The 12,766-nt window shown below is 52.6% G+C and overlaps 1 protein-coding gene across 3 annotated transcripts in view; it reads left to right on the plus strand.

The window, feature by feature from the left end:
* The window catches only part of RPAP1 (RNA polymerase II associated protein 1), a 59,741-nt gene extending 47,219 nt beyond the window's left edge, over window positions 1–12,522 (plus strand). For all 3 annotated transcript variants that reach the window (XM_067557947.1, XM_067557948.1, XM_067557949.1), the window contains 4 exons: window positions 842–1,646; window positions 10,497–10,673; window positions 11,045–11,101; window positions 12,021–12,522. In XM_067557947.1, the coding sequence (XP_067414048.1) occupies window positions 842–1,646; window positions 10,497–10,673; window positions 11,045–11,101; window positions 12,021–12,176 (1,195 nt within the window). In that variant the 3' untranslated portion in view covers window positions 12,177–12,522. The remainder of the gene's footprint in view (window positions 1–841; window positions 1,647–10,496; window positions 10,674–11,044; window positions 11,102–12,020) is intronic.
* Window positions 12,523–12,766: the final 244 nt, after the last annotated feature.

Below are 12,766 nucleotides of genomic sequence, written 5' to 3' on the forward strand. Positions count from 1 at the left end.
AATTTGCTCCAGTATGTTAAAGCTGAAGTGGAGACTGAGCATCACAGGTGTCAGGCTTTCAGTGTCTGGCAGTGGAGATGCTTGGAGCTTGTATTGCTTCTGAGTGTCTCCTTGTAACTTGCCATGGAACAATGGTGCATCCTGGAAGAGGCTGGATGAACCCACCACAAAAATACTTCAGACTTCTCCAGTTCTTTTCGTGTTCAAACATTGTCTAATCCTCACAACAGTGTTCCTGCTTATCCCCATCCAACAGTTAAATAATCTGAAAAATAGTTGGAATCAGCGACTGAGCTGAGATAAGAGCTTGGGGGAATTGATTTGTCAGTCCTGTACTCTAAGCACTGGACCGCACCTCTCTCTCAATCCCTTATCAAAGCCAGCTGCAAAACCAGCTGAGTGAGTATTGCCCTGTCAATGCAAATGGGGCTCCTGCAGTGTGCATTTCCTCACATCAGTGCCCTGACAGCACTGCGGAGCTAAGTGTGTTGTTTACCTAGACAGATAATCCCTGCTGGCGCTTCGTCCAGCACATCATTGCTTCCCTTAAGAGTAGCAAGAACTCTTATCAGTGTGTATGTTTCTTTATGGCAATGCACTGCTATTGCCAGCTGGGAAAGTAGCTTTGTGAACTTTTTCATGGCAGCAATCTGTCAATGGTATCTGGCCTGCCAGCAGTGTTATGTCATGCTAGCTAGATGCTGTATATGGGTTCAATGATGCTATGCACTCCATTGTTCCTGACTTTGGAAAGGAAATATAGAGGCACGGTTGGATTTCGTGTGCGCGCGCAGGCAGAGATTAAGTAGCAATCTTTGTCTTATTTGTCTTTATTTTACAGAGAAGGGAAAACTGGAGGGCCAGAGGCGGCCGACTTCTCCGATATCCTACATCTGGGCACAAGCAGAAAGCTGGCACAGCCTGGCTCGGTGGCAGCAGGTTTCCCCAAACCCAGCCGTGGTTCCTTGCTGGGAGAATCATACCAGGATCTCCCTTTCATTCGTGCCTGTTACCTCTCTCAGTTTGTTCACTTGGAGCCTGCTCTTGCCCGCTCCCAGGTAACCTACCAAGGACCAAATTACCTCGTCCAATCATTTCTGCTTCCTGAAGTCAAAGGGCCCATCCTACCTTCTGATTGGCCATTCTTTCCTCTTATCAGCCTCTACAACAAAGTGACTGGTGCAGAGACACAGGGGGCTGTACTGAACTCTCTTCCACCTGATCTAGTGAACACTGTGACCCGGAATCTGCAGTGGGTCCTGCTGTTGGAAAGCTGGCGTGCCAGAGTTCTTCAGAACATCCCAGCGGCTGCCAAATTGGCACGGCTTATGTGTGTGTTCCTCACAGGCGGTGACCTGTTCCTGGAAGGACCTGTCCACTACTACACAGCTGTCCTTCTCGCTCTCTATTGCCAGCCCAAGGTCCTGGACTCCCTGGAATTGGATGCTCCTCTCCCTGGCTTGGCATCATTCCATGACCTCTATATAAGTCTCCTGGAGCAGTTTGAAGGTGTCTCCTTCGGTGACCCCCTTTTTGGAGCTTTTGTTCTCCTCCCTCTGCAGAGGCGGTTCAGCGTTCAGCTAAGGCTGGCTGTTTTTGGAGAGCACGTGAGCACTTTGAGAGCCCTGGGAGTGCCACTCAAACAGGTAACATCTAGGCACACCACTTGGCAGTCACTTTATTCCCCTATATGGGATAGTGTCACCATCATTATTCTTCCCTTTCTGCATTGGGCATTCTAGCCATCTCTTTCCCGTGTGACACTTTTATACTTTCTTAGCTGACAAATTCTTTATTCTTGCTGAAGAAATCCAATATGTGGAACATAAAATGTCACACAGACTGAAGGGGATACTCTTTCAATTCAGGGCTATTATGGCAGTTGCCAGGAGTGTCTTCTGTAATTAAGGTCCTTGGTACTCTGTGCCAAACTGAACTGAACCTCGAGGGTGGGAGGAGAGAGGGAGGGATGGTTCCTGGATTCTGTAGACACTCTGTTGCTGGAGTGCTGGTAATCCTGCAGCCACTTCAATTAAATAACAAAAATCAGATGGTTTTTTTACTAAATTTGGTGGGAAATTGAATAGTACAACCTGCATCAAAGCCTCTGTGTGTGTGTGTGTGTGTGTGTATTGATTTCAGTGTATTTTTCCACTCTCCCCATATCTTCAGTGTACTATATGCCAAAGATTTTTGTACTGACAACTCAGCTTCTATGATTAAGTTTACTGAGGGAAGCTGGAGATTCAAGCTACTAGGTAGAGATCATTTGGGGCTTATGGCAATAGGGAGGAGCAGGAAAGGTGTTAGGATTGTGGGCTGAGCATGCTAGCTAGTTCTTTTTAATAAAATGATTAGGAGTGCAATAGCAAAAGATTGGCATTTAAGTTGTCATCTTTTTTTAATGGAGGTTTTGATTCCGGAGCACAGTGCTATGGTATGGCATGGATTCCACAGCCACAAAATTGTGGAATACCTGGGCTCTTGACTAGCAAAAGTTACAGAAAAATTTCCATTATTATCCCTTGTTTTCACATGCTCCTATGTTTACGGAACACTAAATATCTAGGTTGATATTTTCCATGCTTTGTCACTGCTCAAAAACGAATTTTGTTTTGGAAAGTTTGTACAAAATTCTTCCAGCTGTTTTTAAGTTGTATGAGAGTGATGAAAAAATACTTCAAACAAGGGGAAAAGTTCCAATGACCCAGTCTCTGTTGCTACAACAAAAACTGAAGTTTGAAACTTGGCATGGACACCATTTTGTCAGTGAGGAATGTTGCCTTTACCTGATTTGAAAAGTAATTGGTACTGATTTAACAGAGATGATCATCCTAAAATTGCATACTTGAGCGAAACTCATCTGAAAATTGTACTTTGAAGAACCTAGGAAATTCGGTTCAAAAGCTTTGTTAATACATTTTTAAGGTGGACAGTTAAGTCAGGAAAATGCAAAAGTGAAACTTCCAATGGTAATGTAGACCAATGGTTCCCAACCTTTTTGGCTCGAGGGCCACAGATATCATTGAAGGGCCAGAAGTCTCTGCCATCGCTCCGCCCCCCCATTGCAGCCAGCCAAAAGGAGTACAGCGATGAGGATGCCTCCCTCCTCACTGATCTCCTGTCCCCCTGGCTGCAGCAGGGAAACAACATGTGTCCTGTAGCCCTGTGTGCTCCACCTGGGTCTCTAGTCTCTCTCTAGGCAGTGGCTCCCTTCTGCATCCAGAGGGACAGGAGATCAGTGCTCCGCTCCCTTTGGCTCCAGCAGGGGCACCAGCACGTAGGGACTCAGGCGGAGTGCTTTGTCGTGCTCCCTGCTACAGCCAGGGAGACAGGAGCGCTGGTCTCCCGTCCCCTTGGTTGCAGCAAGGAGCCTGCACCGGTCTTTTAGCCCTGCGGCAACACGCTCTGCCTGGGTCCCTAGGCACTGGTGCCTCTGCAGGAGCCAAAGGGAGCGGAGCACTTCTGCAGCCAGTGGGAGGGGAGTGGCAGGCCACTTTGAAAGCCCAAAAGTGGCCCACGGGTCACAGGTTGGGAACCACTGGTGTAGACTCTGCCACATCGTCCGCTTGCCCCTCCTGGTTAAATGAATATTTCAATATTTTAAGCTCGCTGTGTCATTAGCAGGATGCAGTGCTATTAGAGTGACTCTCCTTCATAACTTGAATGTGCTTCACGTGCCAATCCCTTACTGTTTCATTCATTACCCACTAGCGTAAAGGCAACCAAAATTTTGTATCAAATAGAATGTTCTTCAGTCTAGCCACAGTGGTTTTCAACCTGTGGTCCCCATATCCTTGTGGTTCCGCAGACCATCTATGATTTCCAAAGGGGTCCACACCCCCATTCAAAGTTTTTTTAGCAGTCTGGTCCACACATGAAAAAAGGTTGAAAACCACTGGTCTAGCAGACAAAGGTATAACATGAGCCAATGGCTAGACCCTGAAGCTAGATAAATTCAGACTGGAAATAAAGGGTACATTTTTAACTGTGAAGCATTTGGAGCAATTGGAATCGTGGTGGATTCTCCAGCCTTGTCAATTTTTAAATCAAGATTGGATGTTTTTGTAAAAGATCTGCTGTAGGAATTATTTTGGGGAAGTTCTGTAACCTGTGTTATACAGGAGGTCAGAGTAGATGATCAGTGGCCCTGTCTGTTCTCTCTTCGAGTGATTGCTCATATGCATTCCAATGTAGGTGTGTGCGCGCCCCGTGCACAGATTCCCGGAACTTTTTTCCCTAGCAAGCCCCGCATGGCCAGCTCAGGCGCCCCCTGGAGTGCCGCGCTCATATCGCGGTATAAAGGGCGCTGCTGGCACCGCGGGTCCCCAGTTCCTTCTTTCCACCTGTGACGGTTGCTGGAACTATCGCCTCTTGCTGCGTGCAAGTAGCTCATTCCCTAGTTTTCTTTTACTGTTCAGAGTTGTTGTTTATTAGTTGTTATAGTTAGTTATAGTGATAAGGTTAGAACCCCGGACGGGGTTCCTTCTACGAGGAGTCATGCCGGGTTCCACAGGCTTTAAGAACTGTGACTTGTTTGGTAAATCCTTTCCGATCAGTGACCCGCATGACCGCTGTCTCCGGTGCCTTGGCGAAGAACACCGTCGAGACAAGTGTAAGATTTGTAAGTCCTTTAAGCCTCGGACCCAGAAAGAACGAGACGCGAGGCTAAAGGCGATTCTAATGGAGTCGGCGCTCCGTCCAGCTTCCGAGCCGTCCCGGTCTCCGTCGGCACCGAGTGTGTCGTCGGTGCGGAGCGCCGCCTCACCGGCACCGCTTTCGGCACCGCCGCGGGCCTCTAAGTTGGCCAAGAAGACGGCACGGCCTTCGGCCGCACCCAAGATCTCCCCCCGGCCCGCGCAGGGCGGAGGGAGTACGGAGACGCCCCAGCCAAGAGCCGTTGAGACTACTCCGGCACCGGGGTCTCCGCGCAGGCTGCCTCCCCCGACTCCTGGGGGTGGGGGAGTGCACCTGCAAGGGCCGTCGACGCCGGAGGCGTTTACTGCGGCACGAGCCCTCATGGCCTTGCCCACGCCTCCGTCCCCCCTCGGCCGAGGGACAACGGACCCGCGTCTCGGGGCAAACCCGCGCTGGGTGGTCCCGGTGGTTGGAGACGCTCCCAATCTAAGTCTCCTGCCAGACGGTCACGGAGGGTGGAGAGCGTTGGCTCCCCTCCGAGCTCCGACTCCAGGTCGTCGAGCGACTCGGCACCGCGGCACCGTGGGCGGTCCCGAGTCCGTCGCCGGAGCCGCAGATCCAGCTCCGATTTGAGCGGGGACCGGGATTCGGGCTCACGATCTACGGTGCGGAGCCCGTCCTGGCACCGATCGAGGTCACTGTCGGTCGATTCGAGAGGCAGCGACTCACATCGGGCGGCACCGCTGATCCCGGCACCGACGCCTGCTTCGGCACTGTTGCCAGCTCTGGCACCGATGGACCCGGCACCGGTGATGGCACCGTTGCAACCGGCACCGGTGATGGCACCGATGACACCGGCACCGGGTGCCGGCACCGACATCGGGGCGACTGGACTCCCCTCAGCGTCGCCATCGTCGGCACCGCTCTCGGTCTCGAGGCGGCAAGCGGCATCGCAAGTCCTCTCGCTGCAGGGGCAGATCGGGTGCGTTGTCGTCGTCGTCCCCGTCCTCCTCTTACCGCCGGCACCGCAGACGTCGGCACCGGTCCACGTCGTCCTCCTCGGACCGCTCCACACGCCGGCGACATAAGCGACGCACGGGGGGCTCTGGTGACAAGAAGGCGGTGCGGCTGCATCAGCCTTCTCTGCAGGCCGCGGGGTGGACCCAGGGACCTTGGCAGTGGCCGTATTGGGGACCCTGGAATGCCTCTATGCCCCAGGGCTCGGTGTCACTACAATCGGTAGTGGCCCCCCCCAGTGCCCCCGGCCCCTAAGGTTCATGAGCAGGGTTCGGAGGACTCGGACCCAGGGGAGGGACCCTCTTCTGCACCCCTACCCTTCTCTTCCTCATCCTCACCTGATGAGGCAGCGGCAAGGGACCGTAAAGGGCCCCTGTTTGATTTCAGGGCCCACCAAGACCTCCTTAAGAGGGCTGCTGAGAACTTGGGCATGGAGTTTAAACTCATGTCCGAGGAGGAGGACTCCCTCTTTGGGCCCTCGAGCTCTTTGGGACCCTCCCGGGCGACCTTGCCAGTGCATGACAATGTCATGAAGATAGCGAGGAAGCTTTGGCAGACCCCTTCCTCCCTGCCTTCCACCTCCAAGGGGTGGAACGAAAATATTACGTCCCCAAGGAACCTTTCGAATTCCTGTACAGCCACCCTGCGCCCAGCTCTCTGGTGGTCGATGCGGCCAACCAGAGGGACCGTCAGGGGGGTCAGGGTAGCACCCCTAAGGACAAGGAGGGCCGTAAGCTGGACTTGTTCGGGAGGAAACTCTACTCTACTGCGGCGCTGCAGTTTAGAGTAGCAAACCACCAGGCCCTGTTTGGGAAGTACAATAAGAACCTGTGGGCCTTGATGCAGAGGTTTGCCTCCCAGCTGCCCCCTGACTAGGAGGCGGATTTTTCCACGGTTCTGCATGAGGGAGCTGCGGTGGCTACCGCTGCGCTGCAAGCGGCTAGCGACGCGGCGGACACAGCCAGTAGGGCAATGGCCTCGGCGGTCGTGATGCGCCGCTGTTCGTGGCTTCAGGCCTCTGGCCTCACTCAGGAGGTTCAGCAGGCTATCCAGGACTTGCCGTTTGATGGCCTGGGTCTGTTTTCGGAGAAGACAGACGACAAGCTCCACGCTCTCAAGGACTCTCGGGCCACCCTGAAGTCTCTGGGGTTGTATACTCCTTAGGCCTCCAGGCAGCAGTCCAGACCGCAGGCCCAAAGGCAACCACCACCCCCGCCCAGGCCGGCTCCTCGACCACCCCAGCAGAGGAGGGGTCGTGAGCGCTACCGCGGTCTCAGCAGGGGAGGCCGCCAAGGGTCCTCTGCGAGGGGCCAGCAGGGGCCTGCAAAAGGGGGTAATCAGTCTAATAAACGTTTTTGACCCAGAGCAGGAGGGTAGTACTCTTCCTTCTCTCTGGGATCCTGGTCGGCCGTTTGGAGACAGGCTTCGCCCTTTCCTTTCAGAATGGGAAGCCATCACTACGGACCGCTGGGTCCTGGAGGTGATTGCCAAGGGGTACGCCCTCCAGTTTACAACTTCCCCTCCCAACACCCCCCCAAGGCTGTCCCCCATTGGGGATCCGGCCTCGGTTCAACTCCTAGTGCAGGAGATTGGGTCGCTCCTCACGTTGGGGGCAGTGGAGGAAGTCCCACTGGCCGAAGAGGGCAGGGGCTTTTATTCTAAGTATTTCTTAATCCCCAAGGCGAAGGGAGGCCTTAGGCCCATTCTGGACCTCTGTGGCCTAAATAGGTATATTAGGCGAGTTAAGTTTCGTATGGTCTCCCTCGCCACAATCATTCCGGTCCTTGACCCAGGGGATTGGTATGCCGCCCTTGACTTAAAGGACGCATACTTTCACATCTCGATATTACCGGCCCATAGGCGGTTTTTGAGGTTTGTGGTAGCGGGACGCCATTATCAGTTTCGGTCCCTACCCTTTGGGCTCTCCTCAGCACCTAGGGTTTTTACTAAGTGTATGGCTGTGGTGGTAGCCCACCTGCGCCGTAAAGGTGTTCAAATCTTCCCCTACCTGGATGACTGGTTAATCAGGGGGAGCTCGAGTTCCCATGTGAGACATAGTCTGTTCCTCACACGCGACTTGTGCACTAGACTGGGGCTGCTTATCAATGAGCAAAAGTCCACACTCACTCCGGTACAATGTATTGAGTTTATTGGAGCCGGGCTAGATGCGGTACAAGCCAGAGCCTTCCTGCCTCAAGCAAGATTTGAGGCGATGGCAGCCATCATATCTGATCTCCACTTGTCCCCCATGATGACAGCCAGGCACTGCCTGCAGCTGTTGGGACATATGGCGGCTTCTACATATGTAGTGAGACTGGCCCGATTGAGGCTTAGACCTCTCCAGGCGTGGTTGGCTTCGGTGTATGTACCACACAGGCATTCTCTAACTAGAATGGTCCTGGTTCCCCCACAGGTGCTGTCGTCCCTCGATTGGTGGAGGGACCCGAGGGAAGTGATGATGGGCGTCCCCTTCAGAGAGTTCACCCCATCTGTGACGCTCATCACAGACGCATCCGATCGGGGATGGGGAGCCCACATTTCTCACGATCAGGGCACCCAGGGGCTTTGGTCACCGGAGGAGAGAGCTCTGCACATCAATGTGCGCGAGCTCAGAGCGGTCCGATTGGCCTGCAAGGCCTTCCTCCCCTTCCTCAGGGGCAGAGTGGTCCAAGTCCTTACGGACAATACGGCAGCCATGTTCTACATGAACAGGCGGGGGGGGGGCACGCTCCTCGGCACTTTGCCAGGAAGCCATTCACCTCTGGGACTTCGCGGTGAGACACGGGTTTCATTTATCTGCCTCTCACCTCCCGGGGGTACGGAACAGCGAGGCGGACCGCCTCAGCAGATTTTTTTCTCCCCGCCACGAATGGTCCTTACACCAGGACATAGTGGCTTCCCTTTTCCAACGGTGGGGTACTCCCCGTCTGGACCTGTTCGCTACAGCGGAGAACAGGAAATGCCCGAGGTTTTGCTCGCTCAGGGGTCGTGAGCCGGGCTCTCTGTCCGATGCCTTTTTGGTTCCCTGGACAGGGGATTTAAATGTATGCTTTTCCCCCTGTCCCGCTCCTGCCCCAAGTCCTCCTCAAAATCAAGAGGGACAGGGCGGACATTATCCTGATTGCTCCAGCGTGGCCGAGGCAGCATTGGTACAGCATGCTGCTCGACCTCTCCATCACCGAACCGATTCCGCTACCCAGACGGTGCGACCTGATCTCCCAGGACCATGGGAGATTGTTGCACCCCGACCTGGCCTCCCTCCACCTCACCGCCTGGAGACTTTGTGGCTGACGGAGGGAGAGAGAGCCTGTTCCATGCAGGTTCAACAGGTCCTCCTGGGCAGCAGGAAGCCGTCCACGCAAGTAACATACAAAGCTAAGTGGCGGAGGTTTTCGGGGTGGGCAGAAGCGAGAGGGTTACACCCTAGCATCTCCCCTATACAGGCCATCTTGGAGTACTTACTGCAGCTTAAACTGCAGGGCCTGGCTTTGGCCTCCCTCAAGGTCCACCTAGTGGCCATCTCGGCCTTCCACCAACCCATGGAGGGCCGCTCCCTGTTTTTTCACCCTATGTCGGTGAGGTTCCTTAAGGGGGTGGAGAGGACTTTCCCTCAGGTGCGGGACCCGGTGCCACCCTGGGACCTCAACTTGGTCCTCAACGGGCTGATGGGTCACCCATTCGAGCCCTTGGCTACATGCTCCCTTCTCCTTTTGTCATGGAAGGTGGCCTTCCTAGTGGCTATCACCTCAGCCAGAAGGGTCTCCGAACTGAGGGCGTTAACCTCGGAGCCCCCATACACAGTTTTTTATAAGGATAAGGTCCGGCTGAGGCCTCACCCGGCTTTTATGCCTAAGGTGGTGTCTCAGTTCCACTGTAACCAGGACATTTTCCTTCCTGTGTTCTTTCCAAAACCCCATGGGTCGGAGGAGGAACGGAGGGGACATTCGCTGGACGTCAGGCGAGCCTTGGCCTTCTATCTCGAGAGGACCAAGCCTTTCCGGAAGTCGACACAGCTCTTCGTAGCTGTGGCAGATAGGATGAAGGGCTTGCCTGTCTCCACCCAGCGCATCTCCAAGTGGATTACTGCCTGCATTAAAGCATGCTATGAGCAGGCAGGAGTACCCCTCCCAGGGCCGGTGAGAGCACACTCCACTAGGGCTCAGGCCTCTTCCGCAGCCTTTTTAGAGAGGGTTCCCCTGCAGGACATCTGCAGGGCAGCGACCTGGTCGTCAGTCCATACGTTCACGTCGCATTACGCCATCGTGGAACAAGCGAGGGAAGACGCAGGGTTCGGCAGAGCCGTGCTGTCTAGAGCAGGTCACCGATAACTCCTACCCTCCTCCAAGGTACAGCTACGCAATCACCTACATTGGAATGCATATGAGCAATCACTCGAAGAGAGAAAACAAGGTTACTTACCAGTAACTGTTGTTCTTCGAGATGTGTTGCTCATATCCATTCCAAACCCACCCCCGTCCCCACTATCGGAGTTGGCAGAAAGAAGGGACTGGGGACCCGCGGAGCCAGCAGCGCCCTTTATACCGCGATCTGAGCGCGGCACTCCAGGGGGCGCCTGAGCTGGCCATGCGGGGCTTGCTAGGGAAAAAAGTTCCGGGAATCTGTGCACGGGGCGCGCACACACCTACATTGGAATGGATATGAGCAACACATCTCGAAGAACAACAGTTACTGGTAAGTAACCTTGTTTTCTTGGAATCTCTGGCTATTTTGTCCGTAAGCAGAGTTGGTATTTGAGGACAGTCTGTGGAGGAGCTTGTCCTGTTGGTCAGGCACACAAACCCATCCAGAAGGGTGATGGTGCTCTTTTGGCTTTGTTGCAGTTTCCTGTGCCACTGGAGCGGTACATGTCACCTCCTGAGGACAACCTGAACCTCTTGAGACAGTATTTCCGAACACTGGTCACTGGCGTGCTGCGTCATAACTGGTGCCCTGTTCTTTACGCTGTGGCTGTGGCTCATGTGAATAGCTTCATTTTCTCCCAGGACAGCACAACGCAGGTATGTCATGGATCATTTTGGGGTTCAGCTACAGGGCTAGGAGCTCTGCAGTCCATGCTGCTGATCCCTTGTTCTAAGCACTAGATTGCTCGTCTCTCTTAAATAATGAGAGTTGAAATGCCAAGACCGTAAGAGAAGTGTTTCAGCCATGGTGATTTGACACTGCCTCCAAAATCTTCCTCACTTGGGGAAGAAGAGGAGTTGGGGGAGGAGAATCACAGCTGCTGCATATTCAGTTGTTCTGCTCTACAGCAAATTGTCATCTGATGCAGCAAACGTAGGCAGAACTCCCTCAGTTCTGTCTGAAGGGAAAATATGAACACATCAGGTATAGTGCTGCATTGAGCTGAGCATCTCTGTTTTGCTCCCAGGAGGCTGATGCTGCTCGGAAAAGCATGCTGTGGAAGACCTGGCTCTTGGTTGATGAGGTAGGCTCCTTGGCACCCCGTTGTTGTACTGGGAGCAGATTTATACTGGTGCTGAACCATCGTAGATTCACCTTTGGCTATTGGACTCCCATTTATCCACCCTTGATAGATTAAACATGAGTCACTGCTACCCTGAGCAAGTGAAAATGTAGTGATGGTATTTTGACTTGTAATGCCTAAAAACCTGAGCTCTGATGCCACTACCCTGCCCTCCCTCCAGAAGAATGAATGGCATAGAGACCTGCTGGGAGTGAAATGGGTTTCCTGTTCTCTAGTTGCAAGAAACTGGCTTGAGCACTATTCTAGCTGGATCCCTCTGGATCTGAGGGGAGGTTCCATTCTAACTCAGCCAAGATTCGGGGGGCCAGCATGGGTCTTCATGGCCCACTCTCGTCTGCTAACCTTCAAAGCTAGACTTAGAAAAAGAAAAAGAAAAAAAAGTGGCAAACTGCTAACCATCTAAAATCAGTTAATGTGTTCTTCCCCCTTCCCGGAAGTCATCTTTTCAAAGAAACAAAACCTCTTCCATCCCATCCTGACTTGTCACAAAGCACCATGCCTGTTTGTGGTGCTATATTTTTCATTACACAAATGATAAATATATAATGATATATATGTTGCTAGTACCCATTGTCTAAAGTGGGCTTCCTGCCTCCCAGTCAGATCCCATCTTTGACTGCTGACAAAGGCAAGGATGTGGGGTGGGCATGGTGGTTGTCTGAAATAGGGTAATCTTAGGCAAATAGAGCATCGAGGAAGGAAGTGAATCTTCCTCAGAGAGAGCTAATGCCCCACAGATTTTTTCTCTGGTGTTGAATGTGGGGCAGTAGTAACATCTGGGTTTCCAGCTGTGATAAGTGAGTAGAATTTTAGATCCTCACTTTCTCCCACCACACTTAACGGCTGCTTCTTTCTTCAGGTATTGAAAAAGCACCTTCTCTACTATAAACTGCCCAACAAAGAGAGCCTGATGGGCTTTGACCTTTACGAGCAGCTCCCTCCCATTCGACTGAAGTACCTGCAAATGGGGACCAAGAGAGAGCACAAAGAGAACATGCAGATGTCAGGCTCATAGTAAAACATCTCAGCGATGGACAGGATAAGGATTGAGAAAGGTCAATTTAGACAAGCTGATGAAAAATGTTAAGTGAACTTCATGGGGTGCGATGTTGCCTGAGCATCCTGGCCATATTGGCAAAGGGAAAGGCGAGTAGAACCCTTTCAGCACTGTGGTACATCACATGGCTTCTAAGGATGTGGATGATCTGTACATGGCCTTGGTATGTCTAGTGCTGGAATATCCTTTTAGATTCTCTCTGACTTGCTGCTGCTTTGTATTGGAGAGCACGAAAGAAATGTGCCTGTGTAGTGGAATGTGAGTGCAGACTCATTTAATAAACTAAATGAAGTGAAAAAAAGTTTGATCCCCTCATGCTGGAAGTCTGATTTTCTTCATGTGACGTCCATTGCCTTCCCCACTTTCTGAATACTAGCCTCTCCCTCGCTTTGCTGTGTCCTGAGCTTTTCAGGGTTCTTTCCGTAGGCTGGCAATGTCAAGGAAGCTGGTTCTGTGGAAGTGTCCTTTTCTCCAGCAGTTTCTCTCAAAGTGCTGTGTGCACTCTTACCAGTCACACAGCTGTATTGCATCAAACTGCTAAGGAAACT

The sequence above is a fragment of the Emydura macquarii genome, unplaced genomic scaffold (genome assembly GCF_026122565.2).
Source record: "Emydura macquarii macquarii isolate MOO-44397 ecotype Brisbane River unplaced genomic scaffold, CSIRO-AGI_Emac_v2 contig_1876, whole genome shotgun sequence".
In the NCBI taxonomy this organism is placed as follows: Eukaryota; Metazoa; Chordata; order Testudines; family Chelidae; genus Emydura; species Emydura macquarii.